General features: G+C 50.5%; 1 protein-coding gene across 3 annotated transcripts; it reads left to right on the top strand.

The window, feature by feature from the left end:
- Positions 1 to 40: 40 nt before the first annotated feature.
- On the top strand, positions 41 to 19,565 carry Stkld1 (serine/threonine kinase like domain containing 1). Of its 3 annotated transcripts, none has more exons than XM_085681481.2 (19): positions 41 to 144; positions 1,560 to 1,652; positions 3,453 to 3,497; positions 5,456 to 5,530; positions 6,545 to 6,649; positions 8,523 to 8,593; positions 9,333 to 9,448; positions 10,668 to 10,786; positions 10,974 to 11,137; positions 12,196 to 12,326; positions 12,735 to 12,818; positions 14,694 to 14,810; positions 15,593 to 15,733; positions 16,309 to 16,437; positions 17,270 to 17,398; positions 17,473 to 17,601; positions 18,698 to 18,838; positions 19,013 to 19,092; positions 19,323 to 19,565. In XM_085681481.2, exons 2-19 carry the CDS (start codon positions 1,614 to 1,616, stop codon positions 19,446 to 19,448), a joined length of 1,941 nt encoding a protein of 646 aa, XP_085537607.1. In that variant the 5' UTR covers positions 41 to 144; positions 1,560 to 1,613; the 3' UTR covers positions 19,449 to 19,565. The 3 variants fall into 3 exon arrangements, with proteins under 3 accessions (XP_085537607.1, XP_085537605.1, XP_085537606.1); XM_085681479.2 differs by lacking the exon at positions 41 to 144 and adding an exon at positions 232 to 346; XM_085681480.2 differs by lacking the exon at positions 41 to 144 and adding an exon at positions 276 to 380.
- Positions 19,566 to 19,580: the final 15 nt, after the last annotated feature.

The raw sequence follows: 19,580 nt of genomic DNA, 5'->3' as shown, positions 1-19,580 counted from the left end.
GTTGTCATTACAGTGCATGCCCCGCCCTCCACCCTACCAACACACCGGACCCCGCCTTCCGTCCGGTCCGTGGAGCCCTATGCTCTGCTGCTTCTTCTTTAAGGGGCGGAGTACGAGGACGCCGCGTGCGTGCCAAAGGCCTAGGTAGACCCGCCCCGGGTCGGCGAAGTCAGATAGTGGAGCTGGGGGGGCGGGGGGGAGGGGGGTTGGGTGGGCAGACGGGGTAGTCACTACTGAGCATGCTCAGTTGAGGGTCTGTCTACCGCCCTGGCTCGAGGGTCTACTGTCTTCTCTCAGCAGACTGTCAGTGAGGCAGTCTCCTCAAGATACCATGGATAAGTATCAGGTGCTGCCCAGCGTCCGTGGACAGTGGGGGACAGGTCCGAGGACCAGCCTCTATCACAATCTGACCCCGTAATCCCGCTAGTGCCTTTCTTCGAGTGCTTCGCCTTTCATTTTCCCTCTCTAAAATGATGACCAACCCCCAATCTGACCTCTGGTTGGAGAATGATGCATATGCCTTTTACCCCCCCCCCCCCGTGTGTCTGTATGCTTGGGTCTAGGGGCAGAACACTAGGAACAAAAACCTGAATGGATGTTCTTTTAAAACTGCCCTTTTTTCTCTGTGAGTTCGAAGTCAGCCTGAGCTAGTACTAGGCAGGCTCCAAAGTTACTGAGAAACCCTGTCTTGAAAAACCAAAAACACAAAAACTGCCCTCCCACCCTTCCATGTCACCCTTATTAAAAGTTAGACTCAGCCAATAAAAGCTTCGCTTTCGTGGGTTAGATTTTGCTCCCTTTTGCAGGAGACTCTGAGGTTTACAGGCATTAGTCAAACAGGAACTTTTAAAGAAAAAAATTAAAAATAATAACATAGTTTTGATGTTGTGGTCAGCTCTCCTAGGACTCCCTGATTCTGTCTATCCTTCCAGCACTTCCTCTAGGTATCTTGTCCCCTCCCCCCACCCTGATAACTGTCTCAGCACTCAGAGAACTCAGCCACCCTCTACCCCACAGCCCTGACCTTGCAGGCCAGTTCTGAGGGTGTGGCTTCCATCACAAGCTCTGGCTCAGACCCCAGAGTGCTATACTCAGGCAAGGACCTTGCTCCCTGGGCCTCAGTATCTCCCAGGTAGCTAGCACCAGCGCAGGTCACCAGGGGTGGCCGCACAGTACTTCCTGTAGTGCTGAGCGCGGAGGGAGGCTGTGACAGCACCAGCTTCACAGCTCACAGAGCCTTGTTGGGATGCTCTCTTTGGAGAGGGGTGCTGGAAGATGGGGTTGCTGTGGTTTAGAACCCGTGTCCCAGGGCAGCTTGCTCTTATTGTCAGACTGGAAGAGGGTCATGAGGCTGTAAATTAAGCGTTCCAGAATGAGTTTCCAGGGAGATTGTATTCGCTCCACCACTACGGAGGGTTTCCGAGTCACCTGAGACCGTTTCCTCCACAGCAAGATTGAGAGAAGATGCTTGCTTTGGCTGGCCCAGTGTGCAGTCAGCACCCATGGGAAACAGAGCAGTGTGCACTTCCTCACAGCCTCTCTCTCTTTCTCGAGGGTAGATTTTGCAAAAGTTCCGTCCTGGGGCCTTAGGAGTGAACCTGGTAGTGATAGATATGGAAGCGGAAACTGACAACAAGTACGTGCTAAAGCAGGTAAGGAACAGAGCTCTGTGAGCCATGGGGTACGGTTCTGTAACCGTGGCTTTTCCAGTTCCAAGCTCACCACCCCAGGTTAGAGAGGCCTCTCCGACGCCCAGGATCCCGGGAAGTCTGGTGGGGTAGGCTGTATCGTGAGACTTTCTCGAGTTCCCTCTGTTCCCACGCATACACGCTTTGGTGAGGAGAGACACTGTTTGGCTCTGCTAACCCCAATGCTTGTCTGCATGCCCGCTGTCATCTCACTGGCCTCATCAACCCCGTCAGGAGTCCATCCTCACCAGGGTTGCAGCTTCCAAGAGGATTTGAATTTGATAAGCAGTAACACAGTACTACTTAGTGCAGAACCATTGATCTGACCGAAAAGGGGGGGGTGTCACAGAGACTGAGCAAAAGACACAGAACTAGCCCAGCTGGGGTGGGATGTAGACCCACAGGAGCACCCTACGAGGAGTGGCTGCTGTGTAAGTCCCTTGTACACCTTCCTCTGGGGTGGTGACAAGGATCTTGGGGATTAGGGCCTGACCATATTCTGCTAGGTCTCCCAACAGCTTCAGTCCCAGGGGGCGGGGGCTGGAGCATTTATGTACCTTATTGCTAGCTAGCTGTGGGATCAGCTGCCTTGTCTCGCAAGCCAGTGGCCTAAGTAGCTGCCTGTCTTCTAAGCAATTAAAAGAGTTTTATTTTGTTTTGTTTTTTTAAAGCTAGCCACATCAGGTTTGATGCACACTATATACTCACAGCATTTGGGAGGAAGACCACTTAGAGCTGGAGTTCAAGGTCAGCTTGGTTTTTCTAAATAGAAATCAGGTGAGGGGTTATAGGCAGGAGTCTGCATGTCTTTCCTGTCCCTTGTGTATTTGTAAGAAGGGTACGGAGGTTGATAACATCTCATGTATTGACACAGTCGCCTTCACCGCGGCTTCCTCCTCCCCTATCTGACAGCTGTGTTTCCTCCCAGCTAGTGCTGCTTCAGCACTGTACATGGCCCAGCCTGTCCTCTCATATGGCTTTAGCTAGATTTGTGTTTCCGCAGAATAAACAACTGTGATAAACATCTTTAGAGATTTTTATAGCGTCTCCTCTCTTGAGCACATATAAGTTCCTTAGGGAAAAAAAAAAAATCCATGCAGTAGGAGTTCAGGAACCATTGAAAGATTTTACTGGTTCAATTTGTTTGTTTTGTTTTGCTTTGTTTGAAGACCTCTCTATGTAGCCCTGGCTGTCCTGTAGACCAGACTGGCCTCAAATTCACAGAGATCCATTAGCCTGCCTCTTCCTCTAGAATCCTGGGATTAAAAGCATGCAGAACTACACCACTGAGCTAAATCCTGTCCCCAACATCGCTGGTTCAATTTGTTCTTTATGTTATTTTAGAATAAGTTTGGTTTGGTTTTGAGGCAGGACTGGACTAAGTTTTTCGTATAAGGGAGGCCTCAAGCTCACAAAGATCTCCTGCCTCTGCCTCCTAAGCACTGGGATTATAAACACATGCCGCCATGCCCAGTGAAAGATTTTTACTATGTTTGGCTAACTTTCCTATAAACGGCAGTGGTGGCAATGACGATACTAGTGGTGGAGCTGGAGGAGAAGACCAAGGTAAAAGTGGGAGAGCTGGTGGTGGTGGAGATGGTGATGAAGGTGGTAGTACATGACTAGGGTGGTTTTGGAGGTGAGGGGTGGTGCTGATACCTGTGGTAATGGCGGTGATAGTGATCGGGACAGCAGGGACAGTAAGTAGCAGTCACTGTTCACTACACTTCTGCTAATTGAGCCTTATCTTCCTATGCCCTCCAGGTGGAGTGTATTGATGAGCACCACGCCAATGAGGCCCTGGAGGAGGTAATAATGAGTGGGTCCCCTGAGAGGATCAGGACTCAGCAAATACAGGAACCACACCGTGAGCCCACTTCCCGAGTGACAGGGTGAAGGAAGCCTGCAGTAGTCATGAAGGGAGTTCATGCTCAGGACATCCACTTCTTAATTGCCACCTGGGACTCTGTGCCTTAATGGCTACTCTGCCCTAACCATCTTTTTTAATTTTATTTATATATCTATGCATGTGTGTATTTATGTATTTATTTATTATTGTTGGAGGGGGACAGAAAACACATTGCACAGCCAGTGTGGGGGTCAGAGGACAACTTGGCACAGCCAGTTCTCTCTCCCCACCTTCACGTGGGTTCTGAGGGCTGGACTCAGATCGTCATGTTCTCTTTTTCTTTTCTCTCCTTTTTTGTTTCTGTTTTTGTTGTTGTTTTGTTTTTGAGACAGGATCTCACCATGTAGTTCTGGCTGTCCCGGAGCTCACCATGTAGTTCTGGCTGTCCTGGAGCTCACCGTGTAGCCCTCAAACCGGACTCAAACTCACAGAGACCCACCTGCCTCTGCTTCCTCCTGAGTGCTAGGATTAAAAGCGTGCACCACCACACCTGGCTTGATTGTCAAGTTTTCAAAGTAAGCACTTTAACTATCTTTTTAAAAAATCTTCTTGTTGAATGGTGGTGGCACACACCTTTAATCCCAGCACTCAGGGGGCAGCAACTCTGAGGAAGCTCTCAGAGTTCAAGGCTAACCTGGTCTACAGAGCAAGTTCCAGGACAACCAAGGCTACACAAAGAAACCCTGTCTGGGGGCGGGGGGAATGTTCTTGTTTTCTTTACATTTGTTTAGTGTGTGTGTGAGTGTGCATATGCGTGACTCATAGCAGGTCTGAGGAGTTCAGAGGACATCATTGGGGGATTGGTTCTCTTCTTGTACCTTCACTCAGTGAGTCATCTCACAGTTTCTGGAGATATTTTTCTTCAGTGTTGAGTCTGTAGTTCAGTGGCGGGGTTTGTGCATCAATTGCTCAGAACCCTGGGTTCTATCCCCAGCACTGAAAGGGATTTTTTTTCCTTCTAGTTATAAAAGAAGAACAATACAAATTTTGGAGGCACGCAGAGAAAATATTTACAAAGAAAACGTAAACCAGTCCGTTAGCTGAGCGTACCAGTGCACACCCAGTCCTGGCATTGAGTGGGTCTTGAGTTTGAGGGCAGCCCCGGACTGCATGTGAGGCTCAGACGCAAGGCTGAGATGGGGCTGTGGGAAAGCACCAGCCTCACATACGCGAGGCACCAAAGAAGGAAGGGTCAGGGAAAGGTGGGATGACGGTGGGCTGTAGGTTACCCTCACAGCCACAGATGGCCGCAGTTTCAAGCTTCATAGACAGCGGCTGTGAGCAGTTTCTTTGGGCCTTGCTAGCAATCTCACCCGAGGTGAGACGCGTCTCCTCCTCCATGATGGTCACTTGCTGGTTGGTTTCCTCCTGGAGTTGCCTGTCCCTGCACGCTGCCAGTCGACATCTCTTGTGTCATGCACAACGTCACTGGGGCAGAGAAGGACCTAGTCACATTCTGACATGTGGAAAGAGCATGGGAGGGTCCACCACCACACGGACATGTTGTCCATTCTCAATCACGTCTACCAGGCCGGGTGCTTTCCCACCCAGCTTCCAGGCAAAACTATTGCCCATCTGGCCACAGAGTCCAGGAGGCCATTTCTGCTGCCTGACTGGGTTTGGTTCCTAAGTACTTTTCTCACTGTGACTTTGCGCAGTACCGTCTCCAGCCCAGCCTGCTCTCTTCTCTCCTGGCACCCACTCTGGAGTCCCACACCAGCCTCCTGGCCTCTCTCCAGCAGGCTGCACAGCTTCCTTGCACACACATCATGCCCCACCCGAGCCGGTGGCCCACCTCTTGGTTGGAACATGTAGCAGAGCAGTACTGACTGAGACACTCTGTTCCCTCTCTGTACAGCTGATGCTCCTGATGAAGCTCCAGCACCCCAACATCTCTCTGTACCGTGAGATGTTCATCATGTGGAACAATGAGGTGGGTTGGAGCACCTACAGCCCAGCCACTGACAGCACGGAACACTGAGAGGCTGGCATCGCCTGGCTCCTGTGTGTGATCTCAAATGCTCCCCTAACAGCCTCAGCACAGGAGCCCCATCAGCCCCTTTCACACAGTGGGAAGCTGAGGCTAAGAGCAACCACTTCCGGGTACTTTGGGTAGAAGTCAGTTAAAACAGGAGGTCAGGCGCTAGGCTCCAGACTGCATCTTTAATGGTGGGGTTTTGGCTTCTCCGGAAGGGGCTGACATTGGGAAGCTGCTCTTCTGTCCCCTCCCTCGACTGTCCCAACGCTGTGGACTCCTTACTCCCCTGGCTCCAGAACAGTTACTAAGTAGGAGAGCAGGGTGGGAACACTATTCTCAGTTCATGATGGAGTCTGAAGCCCCCGTGCCTCACAGTTAGTGGGTCCTGAGTTGGGCTTCCCAGATCTATGCCCTATTGGCAAAGGACTTCTTGACTTGGTAATGAGTAGGGATTTCCTAAAGCCCACCTGCAGAGGGGTCAGAGGGGACTGAGGGGCCTCCAATCTGTCCCTTCTCCACATCAGTTTCTCTGCTGGGTTGACAACTAGGGGCTAGGGAGGGCACTCACTGCACACACCCTTCAGAGTTTCCCAGGCACCCTGCTGCTTTCAGAGAGGACGTTTCATTGAAGGAAACAGAGCTGGCCACTGGCTACATATTGGGCCTTGAGCAGGATGGGATCCTCAGAGGAGCTCCCAGAGTCTTAAGAGAGGAATTGTTCACCAATCGAGGAGTAAGGACAGTTCTACAAAGGGCTTTACATGCACAGAGGCCAGGAACAACCACAGGGCTCGCTGCAGTATGGCATAGGAATGGGCACAAGAAAGTAAGGGGGCCCCACTGGGCAGTGCCACCATTCATTGACACCATACATGGTGGCCATTGGAAGATGCCCTGGAGTAAGGGGTCCTACATAGCCCCCAAACCCAGGCTTTGGGCAGTTGGTTAAGGGGCCTTGTGTTCTGACAGATCTCCTCTCTGTTCCTCTGCCTGCTGATGGACTATAACATCAAAGGAACGTTCCAGGATGTCTTGGAGAATAAGAGGAATAAAAAAGAGACTATTGACTCTGAGGTAAGAGATACTCTGAGCCACCAAGTCTGGTGGCCACCTAAGTCTGCACCAAGTCTGGTGCAGTAGGAGACAGAGGAGCCGAAGGGTCTGGCCTTAGGTTTTTCTTCCATGTATGGAGGCATTACACCACGATATGCACATATCTCAGTTGCATATTTTGATGCACTGTGCACACACCACCAGCAGCCCTGTGCTAAGGGTTAGACATCCTTAGCACCCAGAAGGTTGCAGGGCAGAAGCAACCGATGGGGTTCTGCTTCCAGAGACTTTAATGCACTTCCTAGAGTTCATCGAGGTGAGTTCCGTGTGTGGCTCGAATCTGAATACATGTTGTCCACTCAGCCCTATGCCTTTCAGGTCTAGCCATGACTTACTTCTCCCTGTGGTCAGCGAGACACCTTTGTTCATGGCAAGGCAGTGACCAGTGGGTCTGCCTCTCCTGCACAGATGGGCCTTTGGCCACCCCCAGTCAGAGCTGCCGAGTAAGTCTGCCAGGAGCATTGGGGAGGGTCTTGTTTCTTGCCTAATCATCCAGGACTGGGTTGCTGGACCCGACAGCAGAAGATGTGGCTTCAGTAAGCATTCTAGAAGAAGCTAGTTGGTCAGGGTTTACCTTTCCCAGAAGCAAAGAGGGTTCCCCTTCCATTTGGTCCTCTGGTCAGTTATCATGGGGCCTGCGTTTTCCCTGTCAAGAGTTCAGGGGCTATGACATTTTGTTATGACTTTAATTTGCACCTTCCTATCATTAGACCCGGAAAATACATTTTAGATATGTGCTTTTGTTTGTTATGTTGTGGTTTGTTGTTGTTGTTGTTGTTTTGCTTTATGTTTGAGGTGACCATGAACTCACTAGTTAAGGATGATCTTGAACTGATCCTCTTGCCTCCACCTCCTCAGTTCTGGAATTATAGGCCTCCAGCAACATTTTTAGGCATTCAGAGTTTTTCTTCTCTGCATGTTTAACTCCTCTGCACATTTAACTCCTCTGCCCATTCAAATTTTCTTCTTGTTGATTTGTAGACATTCTTTACATATGGTAGATATCAGTGCCATATATCTCTACGCAGTGTGGGACTTGCCAGTTCACTTATTTGATACCACCTTGTGATAGGTAGTTCTTGGTGTAATGGAGGCCAGTTGATGGATGTCCTCCTGCGATCAGGGCCTTTTGGTCAGAGATCACAGGGCTTTCCTTAGTTTTCTTCTAGAACCTTATAAGCTTTCACTTTTACCTTTGGGCCTAGTACCCTCCAGAGATGATCTGAGCATGCTTTTCTCTCTGAGACTTTCTGTGCACCTGTGGGCCAGACATCATCTCCCCGAGAGGCTCAGAGGAGGCATGTAGCTCATTTCATTGCTTGCACCTCAGGGGCAGGCTCTGGGGTGAGCTTGCACCTTTGACATTGGTAGAAATCTGGGAAACAGAAATGTTCACAGAACCATTAAGTGAGCTCCTCTATCAGGATAGGGGCCACAGTGGGAGGATGTGGACTTCCTGCTACCCAGCCAGTCTCTGGCACCTCAGGGTGTCTCTGGACTCAAATGTGGGTCTCAGGAGTCCTAGGTACATTGTTTGAAAATGGCAGCCATGAGCACTAGGTGCATTTTGTTTCTCCCATGGTGTTCTCACAGGCTCTTTCCACTCTGACAGCATAAAGTGCAAGCTCCGACAGGCACTGCAGACTTTAGCATCTGCGGTACCCACAGGGGTCACATTCCACAGAGTGGCCACTGGCGGCCCCAGGGCACCCAGCATTTCCAGCATGTCACTGCCCCACTGACTGTATGGTCATATGCACCCAGCTCTGCGGAGACCGCCCTTTAGGGAGTTCCCAGGCCCCTTCCAACACTGCATCCCCTACTTCTTCCTCAGTGGATGCACACCATGCTGAGCCAGTTGCTGGATGCCATCGAGTACCTGCACCAGCTGAACATCATTCACAGGTGACGATGGGGACTATCCAAAACTCCCAGATCCAGATGCCAAGGCCCGGGGCCCAGATCTGAGAGGGATGGGGCATCTTCTTTGAACTCCCCTTCCGTTTGTCTGAGAGAACAGGGCTCCTCCCCATGAAGCCTCTGATCGCCTGACTCACCCCAGAGTCACAGGGCTGTGAGTGTGGGGGCCGGGCGGGGTGGTTCTAAAGGGCAAGGAAACAGAGATAAGATGCCAACGAAGACAGGTGAGGTTGCCTGCAGTAGCACAGCCTCTGGACAGGCCAGTATGAGTCGGGGCAATCCAGGCCTATCCTTTGACCCCTGCACCCAGCTTCAGGCCCAAGATCCACAGTGGGAAGATCTGGGAAACAGGTTCCACCAACATGGGCCGTATGTGCAAAGTGGATGGGAGCCCATGTTAATGTCACCAGCTGTATAGAATAATGGGTACCTCCTCTAATAAGGGGCCTCAGTGCTTGTACTTTCAGTGGAGAAGGGGTCTTCCCTAATGTACAGAAGCTGAAGAGAAGTCATATTTTGTTGTCTGGGTTTCTGTCCTGCTGGAACAATTGTCCCACACCAATATTTTAAGAAACAATTATTTAATATGTGGGCTGAGCGTGGCATATTCTTGAAGAGTGAAAAGGGCTGGACCTGGTTTGGGAGAACAGGCTTAAGGCTCGGGTATGTGTTAGCCCTACCCAGGCTGCTACATGGCACCAGGGGTCCCTGCTTTTAATTGCAGGAACTTGAAGCCTTCAAACATCGCCCTTGTCAACGACAACTACTGCAAACTGCAGGATTTGAGCTCCCAGGCACTGATGACACATGAAGCCAAGTGGAATGTCCGAGCAGAAGAAGGTGGCCGGGCAGGGGTGGGGGTGAGCAGCAAGGGAGGTGGTGACTCTTAGCATCCAGAGGGCAATGGCTACTCTTAGGGCTGGGCTTTATGGCTCAGAAGGTCCAGAGACCTCCTACCTAGGACATAACACAGTAGACATGCTGCTGTGGGTAGGGCGCAGGGCGCAAAGGACGCCAGCATGTGAGAAGCCCTCAGAAGCAGAGCAATGGTTGTGGGCCTCTAAAAATGTTGATTCTTGTGGGGAAGAGAGCATCCAAGAAGGACAGAAGCTGCATTTAGTGTTACAGAAGTCCTCTGGGATGTAGGCACTGACCATGCAGGGTCCACAGAGGCCCAAAATAGCCCAGGGGATGAAAAAAGATGGTAGGGGAAAAGGGGTGGAGTATCAAGCCTGTTAGCAGCTGCCCCAGATAGGCAGAGCAACCCTGGAAGAGAATTCAGAGTCCTGTGGTGGCAGAGGTTGTCCTTGGCACACAGAGTATGGGTGAGTAGATGAACGGGCAGACAGATGGATGCATGGATTGGCAATTAGGTGGGCACATGGAAGGGTGGTTTGGAGGTGTCAATGGTGTGTGTCCTTGGAGTCTGACCTTTGCTGTTTGACTGGGAAATGAAGTGACTACCTGAGTCCAGGCATGCTGATAGAACAGGGCAAGGGCCCTGTACTTCCGGTTCTTTCTGCAGGGCTCAGGTTTAGGAATAAGGCAGGACAGCCAGAACTTTGCCCTGAGGTCCAGACATTTAGAAGGGATAAGCTGTTCAAAGAGGGCCACACTTTAGTTTTTCTGGAATATGTCTCTCCCATCTCTTGCTTGCTGTCGCACTGATAGGCAGCCACTCGGGCCAGCCTGCCAGATACCACCCAGATGGACACGCCTCCCTGGTGAGGTGAAGGGCTGTCCCAACAGTGGGCTCACTGCTACAGCTTGCAATTCTCATCTGGCCCAAGGAGGGTGACTGAAGGGTTCCTGACGTAAGCCCTTGCAAAGGAATACTAAAGTGGGGACAGTGTAGCTGAGTGTGGTGGAGCAAGCCTGACGTCTCGGCACTGGGAGGCAGAAAGATTGGGAGTTCAAAACCAATATGGGATACAGGCGATCCTCTCTCAAAACACCCAAAAGGGGAGTGGTAGTGCTGAGGCAGATTTGCTCTGCTCTGTTTCCCTGTCCCCAGGGAACAAGGGACTCAGTGGTTCTTCCACCTTGATCTTGCCCACAGACCCCTGCCATAAGTCCTGGATGGCTCCTGAAACTCTCAAATTCTCTTTCACCTGCAAATCTGACATCTGGTCCCTAGGCTGCATCATTCTAGACATGGCTACTTGCTCCTTCCTGGATGTAAGTGTCTTGTGGAAAGTCACCTGCCCTCCTTCTTCTACCTTGACTTTTCTCTCTGTTCCATATAGGCTATAGGATGCTCACTTTCCCCAGGCCCCCGCCTCAGCTCTTGCTCAGCCTGGTGAGGGAACACTGTTAGCAGCAGTGGCTCAGAGAAGTCCAAGTCAGATTCTCTTTTCCCTTGAAGGACACAGAAGCCATGCACCTGCGGAAGGCCATCCGCCATCACCCAGGCAGCCTGAAGCCCATCCTGAAGGCTATGAAGGAAAAGCAGATCCCTGTTTCAGAGGTCTTCTGTTTGCTTCTGCCCTTCATGCTGCACATCAATCCCTCTGATCGACTAACCATCAAGTGAGCCCAGGGCGGGGTCTTCTTTTAGCCTATCAGTGTACCTCTGAGCATCTTCCCACCTTCGCACACGGAAAGCTGCCCCGATTGGTCCACATATATCCCTCACGTACCTAGCAGCCACTAATCAAGAGCATATGCTGGGTTTTTTGGTTTTGTTTTTTAAATTGGGTCTCACTCTGTGGCCCAGGCTAGCTTTGAAACCATAGTGATCCTCCTGTCTCAGCTTCCTGACTGTTGGAATTAAGGTGTGTGCATCTGGCTTGAATATGTTTCTTTAAAAAAAAAAAAAGATGCAAGCAGCTCTACTTTCCCACTGAGTGTAGAACAACTTCAAGGATACGAATCACTTTCAGGAGCCCAGGACGTTTCTATTCTAATAATGTCAATCAGAAAACCTGTCATGTTTTTGTTGTTGTTTTGGCTTGGTTTTTGGAGACAGTTTCTCTGTAACTGCCCTAGCCATCCTGGAACTCGCTTTGTAGACCAGTCTGTCCTCAAATTCAGAGATCCACCTGCCTCTGTCTCCCAGGTACTGGGATTAAAAGTATGTGCCACCATACCTGGCTTATTTATTATTTTCTTCTCTCTCTCTCTCTCTCTCTCTCTCTCTCTCTCTCTCTCTCTTTCTCTCTCTCTCTTTTTCAAGACAGGGTTTCTCTGTGCAGCTCTGGCTGTCCTGGAACTCCCTTTGTAGACCAGGCTGGTCTAGAACTCAGGAGATTCACCTGCCTCTACCTCCTGAGTGCTGGGATTAAAGGCGTGTGCAACCACCACCCAATGTTCATGTTTTTAAGGAAGAAAGGGGCATAAAGCCAAAGTTCTGGACGCAGGACCATCCTTGAGGGCCCTTCCACCGATAGAGTCCTGTTACTTCATAGAGTAGAGCAGGTTCCTATAAATGGAACTATAAAGATGGTTACTAGCTACACATGAGCCACAGTGAAGCCCTATCCACCAGGAAGACTGCTGTTTAGTATCTGCCACTATGGGTCACCCACAGCCCAAGGCAGAGGGAGGCTCCTACGGAAAACCACCTGTATTCTCTGTCCCTTTGCCAGGGATGTGATCCGAATCACCTTCATGAGCAACTCCTTCAGAAACTCCTGTGTGGCTCTGAACATGAACCGGCAGGCGGTTCCCATTTTCATCACTGATGTGCTACTGGAAGGCAACGTGGCCAACGTCTTAGGTGACAGTGGGGACACGGGACAGTGCTGGGAGGTACTGTGGCCCTGGCACTAGTTTTAGAGGCTTAGTGTCTCCTACAGCTTAGTCCTAGACCTGCTGCTTATGCATGATTAGTGAGTAGTCAGTTTCCAGGTCCCTCCCTGTACACACTGTATACTCTCCCTGGCTCTAAGCAGCCTAGCCTTGCCTGTGTTTTTCCCGCCCCTCCATCCCCTGCTCTCACTGGATATATCCCCTGTGTGGTTAAGACCTGTTCAGTGCTCATGTTGTCCAGAGTCCTATGCCCTCTGACTCCACACCCTGGACGCCGGGTGTCTTCCTCACTCAGGCTGTGTGCTTCCTGTGTGCCAGAGTGTATGACAGCAGGCACGGCTCTCAGTAGGCTTCCTATATGTTCTTGTTCCTGCAGATGTCATGCAGAATTTCTCCATCCGACCAGAGGTCCAGCTCAGGGCCCTTAATAAGCTTCTGACAATGCCAGAGGAAGATCTAGGTAAAGGTGCAGGCACCTCCCCCAAGGCTCCCAGGAAAGGCTGGGAGGTGGAAATGGAGCAGGGTGGATGGAGGTGGGAACTACCAGCCTTTCATTTCAGGCTGCTAACTGGAAGTCTTCCTGATCCCATGCTTACTAGCAGAGGAGAGTAGGAGAGAGACTGGCTTCTCTGCATAATTACAGCAGGTCAACAGGAAATCCATCTAGCATTAGGAAGGCTGAGGCAAGAGGACTGAGATCTGGACAAATTGAACTATAGGAGAAAAGCCTTGTTTAAAAACAGAAAAGATGGACCACTTCTGGGGGTTGTAGTGTACTACAGACTGAGACTTGTACAATGCTGGTTAACTGTTTCACTGCTGAACTACTTCCCCAGCTCTTTGGGGGCTTTTGTTGTTGTTGCTTGTTTTTAAAGTTTAAGAAAGGGTCTTACTAAGTTGCTCGTGCTGCTCAACTGGTCTCAAACTCACCACGTAGTCCAAAAAGTCCCTGAACTTGTGATCCTTCTGCCTCTGCCCCTAGAGTTCCTACAAGTGTGCACCATCACACCTGGTTGAAGACTCATCCATCTGTCCCACCGTCTCTACAGTGGGCATCTGGTTATTTCTCATTTTCCATTTTTATAAACAGCACCATGATTGATCACCTGGCATACTGGTCACTTGGCATATGCGTGGTGCACGTGCTTGTACCTCTGGATATCAGAGTGTAAATGCTACATCCCATCCTCCACAAGCACACCAACTTGCCTTCCTACCAGAATGCTTGAGAACAGCTCTTTTCCAGCATTACCTCTGATGGAATTCAGCTTCTTGGGAAATTTTAAATATCTGAAGACATGCTTTCCTGTCTCTCCTGCTCAAATGTCATACACCCTTCCCTCCAGCGAGTTCATCACTGCCTTCCTTCCTCCATCCTTCCATCTGTTCACTCACCCATCTTATTCATACCTGTCCATCCACAAAACACATCCAGAGGACACTAAAGATCTGTTTGAGTGGTTAGGACAGCAGAGGTTACAGGAGGCTGATGTGTGACTCCTAGTGAGTTGACAGACCCCTCATATTGGCCATTACTCTCCCTACTCTCCCGAAGTCCCTTTTATAGTGAGACTGTAGCCGAGATAAAGCCCAGGACAAGGCAGATTTTGTCTTTCTGGATAACAGGGGCTATAAGCCCAACAGTGGGCCTCATCCACCACCCCAGAGCTGCCTCTTCCTCAGCCTCATCAGAGTGAACTTCCTGTAGCTATTTCCTGGGTGAATCTGACATCATTTTCATAAGCCAGGTCTTAAAACAGTGACAGCCACAGGGGCTGGGTTTACACAGCCATTTTTTAAAAATGTATTATGCATATACACACCAGAAGAGGGCACCAGATCTCACTATAGAGAGTTGTGAGCCACCATGTGATTGCTGGGACTTGAACTCAGGACCTCTGGATGAGCAGTCAGTGCGCTTAACCTCTGAGCCATCTCTCCAGCCCCCTGATACAGCCATTAATGCTGCATGCTCATCATTGACTCTCGGCTTTGTTATCTGAAAGTGAGCTGAGAAGATTTGTTTCCTGAAGATGCTCCAAGTAAATGCCTTGGCAGAGCTGGGCATGGTGTCATTGTGTCTGTGCTTTTACTCAAGAGGCTGAGGCAAGAAAACCACTACAGCCCAGGAACTCCAAGTTAGCCTGGACAACACAGGATGTGGACCTTGGCAGACGGTCTGCTTCATGAGCTCCATGAACACACGGGCTGGTGATCCTTCTCTGCCCTTGTGCTCACCCACATGGATGCTCTGTATTCACTAGCGGGCTCCCAGCAGCCTCTGGGTCACACCACCCAGCTGCTCCTGTGCCTCACTGTGCTGTGTGTGGTACAGGCTTGCCATGGCCCACAGAGCTGGTGGAGGAGGTGCTCGACATCATCAAACAGCATGAGAGGATCCTGGACATTCTGCTCAGCACCTGCTCCCTGCTGCTGCGTGTTCTGGGCCAAGGTAGGCACCAGACTGGATGGAAAAGCCTCACCCTCCTGGGTCCTCTGCCTCACCAGCTCCTCCAACTTCCCACTCATCCCCAGCATCTGTATTTCCAGTCTGTTGTTTCGTTCTGTGTCTCAGAGTGAGACGGGGCATAATTAAAGTTTGAATTCACCGGGTCTACATGGGGCCAGAGACCCTAGATAAGCCTGTCTCTCTCAGCTGTTCCCCAGCTCTACCATAGGAGCTAGACAGGATGGTCTAGTGGGCTTAGCCAGGAGAGGCTTGGAGGGTGTGACTGCCAGCAGGGGGACAGTACTGCACTCAAGTCCTTAGTAGAAGCCTCTGCCGCTGAGCTCCCCCAGCACCCAGGAACACGAAGAAAACAAGCTACATCTTTAAGCCTGGAGCATCTAGTTACCCCTTTACCTTTCTAGTCTTAATACTGAGGGCCTAACCACCACACAGATTGTGTCTTTTTTCAAGGAAGAGGGGGTAGTCAAATCCAGGTCTTCTTGCATACTAGGTAAGCACTAATAAACCACCAAGCAAGAGCCCACAAATACTTTATACTAAATATTCATTGGGAAGGACCCAGCAAGGTCTTGGAGGCCAGAACCGGAAATAGATGTTATAGCTTGTTGGTGAGCAAGGCCCCCATCTTTACAAAGACCCAACCAGTACCTAAATAATAGGCAGATTTGTTTCTTTAATTCAAAGAGATGATGCTGTACCCACTAGGCTCTACCTTAGAGCCACAAGTGTGGAGTTAACCCACGTTCTTTGTCTGGCCCCATCAGCACTGGCACAAGACCCAGAAGCTGAGATCCCAAGGGACCATTTTATCATCTCTTTCCTGATGAGTGCCTTGAGGAGCCACCCTGATTCTGAAAGGCTTATTACCATGATTTACAACCTGCTCACTATCATCTCCAGCCAAGGTGAGTGTGCTAAAAATCCAGGGACAGAACAGAGGCCTTGGGAGATAAGCAGGAGAGGAGCCCATTCTCAAGATGGATAGCCATACTGTTCTCTGCTCTTAATGGCAGCCATGGGTACTACTTGGAAGCTGAGGACAGTGGCCAAGAATCAAATGGGTAGTTAATAGGTCAGGTCAAGGTTAGACACTGAGTCACTCCAGGTCTTTGGCTTCTCACCTACACTAAGCCCACTTGGGTGAGAGGCTTATTAGAGGTAGGTATAAAATAGACCAGCCAGGGGGGCTGGAGAGATGGCTCAGTGGTTAAGAGCATTGCCTGTTCTTCCAAAGGTCCTGAGTTCAATTCCCAGCAACCACATAGTGGCTCACAACCATCTGTAATGGGGTCTGGTGCCCTCTTCTGGCCTTCAGGCATACACACAGGAAAAATATTGTGTACACAACAAATAAATAAATAAATATTAAAAAAAAAGAAAGAAAGAAAAAAAATAGACCAGCCAGGCAGGCTAGGGATTGCATCAGCCCACTGGGAAATGTCTTTTTAGATTTCCTCCAAGTGTTTGTGGTTGTCCACAGGGATGATCTCTGAAGAGCTGGAGGAGGAGGGGTTGTTTCTGCTTGCCCAAGAGCACCTGGACCACTTCCAGGAGGACAAGGACATCTGCTTTGCTATCCTGAGCCTGCTCTGGTCCCTCCTGATAGATGGTGAGGCCCTCCCTTGACTAGCCCAACTGCATGAGGCCTGCTAAAGCAACGGCTCTCAACCTGTGGGTTGTGAGCCCTCTGGGGGCTGAACAACCTTTTCACAGAGGTCTAAGACCATCAGAAAATGGATATACATGATGATTTGTAACACCAGCACAATTAGTTATGAAGTAGCAATGAAATAACTTTATGGTTAGGGGTCACCACAACACAAGGAATTGTATCAAAGGGTCACAGCATTAGGAAGGTTGAGAGCCACCATAGTAAAGACTCTATATCAGCAGTTCTCAGTCTGTTACAACCTACAGGTTGAGAACATCAGCTCTCTATCTTTTTCCTTAAGCACAGGAGGGCAACCCCAGCCCTATGGGGCTCTTCTGAGAGCCTAACACATGGGCACAGTGAGACACAAGTGAGATAAGAGGAAGGCCTTCAGGATGCCTGTCCACTGAGTAGGCAACCCTGGCTTTAGAGATCAGCCAGAACTTGATGCCCTATCCTGGTTTCTGTTTTAAGATGAGGGTTCCGAGGCCTGTCCTTCCCCCTCTTCTAGACACTGTTTTGCTCTAGGAGAGAGGGCTCCAAGCCACGGCAGCTCCAAAAAACTGCAGAGATCCTGCTAATGCCACAAGTGCAGAAAGTCCTCATCTCTCCTGATGACTCTCCAGTAGACTCTGGCATTGGAAAGCCCCAGTATCCATCTCTGAGGCCCTCTCTCCCCTTGATTGTCCTTTGCTATTGTTGGGGGAAGAGTAGTGTGGAGGGGTACACATGCAGCGGGTACCCCTGTTTATACCTGGCATGGTGTCTCCCACCCTTGTCCTAATTCTAGCTGCCACTGTGGACAAAGAGCCCTTGCAGAAGCTCTCAGACGTGGTCATCTGGGTGCTGACCATACACCATGAGGACGTGGAAATAGCTGAAGCTGGCTGTGCGGTGCTCTGGCTGCTGTCCTTGTTGGGTGAGCAGCCTGAGGTCTTGGTAACAGGGAGGGCGACCCTGGACCCATAAGGCAACAAGGCTTGTGCTCTGTAGGTTGCATAAAGGAGAGTCAGTTTGAGAAGGTGGTAGAGCTATTCCTGAGAAGCATCCAGCTGTGCCCTGGCAGAGTTCTGCTGGTGAACTATGTTTGTCGTGGCCTGGCCAGCCTTGCAAAGGTGTCTGGTAAGTCTGGGACAAGACAGACTGCCACCATGGAGGTGGGACAAAAGCTAGTCGGGGCTGGAGAGATGGCTCAGCGGTTAAGAACACTGACTGCTCTTCCAGAGTTCCTGAGTTCAATTCCCAGCAACCACATGGTGGCTCACAACCACCTGTAATAAAAAAATCTGGTGCCCTCTTCTGGCCTGCAGGGACACATACAGGCAGAACATTGTATACATAATAAATAATCTTAAAAAAAAAAAAAGCTAGCTCCCTGCAGTGATGTCTACCAGGTGACCCCAAACTGGAACACGAAAAACCAGTCTTCGGAAAACACCACTGGGACTTCTCTGTTTTGGTGTCTTGGGACCACCTCCCCACCTATAAACATCCCACAGCTGCATGGATTTCCTACATATAGGTCTGTCTCCAAGTCCAGGCTTAGGCCAACTCTTACACTAAGCACTGGCAGTTGTCCTTTGTAGAGAACTCTGGGCCCAGGAATGGGCCACGGTCAGCAGCAGTGAATGGTAGGGATGCTCCCACCCTTGGTCTGTAACAACCACTTCCCTTGCTCTAAGAACTGTCTCGTTGGTCTCACTCCTGCTGGGTTCTCCTCAAGCCAGTCCACTGAGCTACCCAAGCTGGGACCTCCAGGAAGCAGTTGGGGATCTTAGCTCCTCCTGACTTATCCCTGACATCCTTATACACAGCACCCTGTGGGGAGGGTTCAGTCCCTCTGAACCCTGTTAACTAATGCAGAATGTTAGGGCCACCTGTACAGGAGACCCTTCTCCACAGTGCCACAGCAGAGCTTCCGTGTTGAGGAGAAGAGGAACACAAGTGCTATATTTCCCTTGGGCGTGGGGCTCGCTGCCAACAGGTGCAGAGAGGCAAAGTGGAACAATTTTACAGAGCAAGGGAGGACAGCCCTGATCAGGAGCTTCCTTCACAGGAGGCTGGGACTCCTGGTCAAAGAGAGCTCTCCCAACAGCCTTATGACCATGGTCATGCTACTTCCCAGTGACAGTGGGTACAGGGGGCTGAGAAGTAAGGGCAGCTGCAAAGGGGCTACACTCTATACTAAAACCCAGACTCCCTTGCGTCCCTTCCCTAGAACTGGTGGCCTTCCGAATAGCAGTACTGGAAGAGGGCAGCAGCGGCCTCTACCTCCTCCAAGATATCTACCATCTCTACAAGGATGACCCTGAGGTGGTTGAGAACCTCTGCATGCTGTTGGCCCACCTGGCCTCCTACAGTGAGGACCCTTTCCTTGTCCTCTCCCTGGCAGGAAGGGAAGGAGTCCCAGAGCTTGGTCTCAAACCCCTGTGACTTCCCACTCATTAACTCCAAGCAAAAGTGGTACCCATCCGACCTTATTTGGCTGGAGGGTAGGGATCCTAGCCTCATCACCTTCTCTGCTCCACTGCAGAGGAGATCCTGCCAGAGCTGGAGTCTGGAGGCATCAAGGACATAGTCCGGACGATCCGGGGACGTTTTACTTCTAGCCTGGTAAATCACGGTGACACCTCTATCAAGCCAGAACACGTGCACGGCACTGACCCAGAGCTCCACATGCTTTTCTACTACTCTCTTCCTGTGACAGGGCTGAATCCAATCTCAAGGGGGAAGGGTAGCTAGACCACTTCAAAGATTCCAGCCGTCAGGGGGCTATGTCATCAAAGCAATTCCTGGATCCTGACAACCCCGGAACAAATGGTTCACTTGTTTCCTCCTTCCAGGAGCTGATTTCTTATGCTGACACAGTACTTCAGGCACTGGAAGCAGCTGCACGCCCCAATCCCCAGAAGCAGCAGCTTGAACCTGCTTCAGAGCCAGAAGCCTCCAAGGTCTCCTCCCCACCTTAGGAAGATCCTACCTTCTAGCCCTGAAATGCTGCCCTTCTGGCCCTGGAGAGTATCAGCACACCAGTACTGTATTTTGTACTCCACGGTGAATAAAGAAGCCCTAAGTTGGTCATACCATGCCTGGCTGTGGTG

The sequence above is a fragment of the Myodes glareolus genome, chromosome 21 (assembly GCF_982192425.1).
Source record: "Myodes glareolus chromosome 21, mMyoGla1.1, whole genome shotgun sequence".
NCBI classification, from domain to species: Eukaryota; Metazoa; Chordata; class Mammalia; order Rodentia; family Cricetidae; genus Myodes; species Myodes glareolus.
This window is presented reverse-complemented; position numbering and strand designations above follow the sequence as displayed.

Coding starts and splice junctions, on each gene's coding strand:
- Stkld1 (XM_085681479.2), top strand. Junction 11,138..12,195: donor TCTGATCGACTAACCATCAA/GTGAGCCCAGGG, acceptor TCCCTTTGCCAG/GGATGTGATCCGAATCACCT. Junction 12,819..14,693: donor AATGCCAGAGGAAGATCTAG/GTAAAGGTGCAG, acceptor TGTGTGGTACAG/GCTTGCCATGGCCCACAGAG.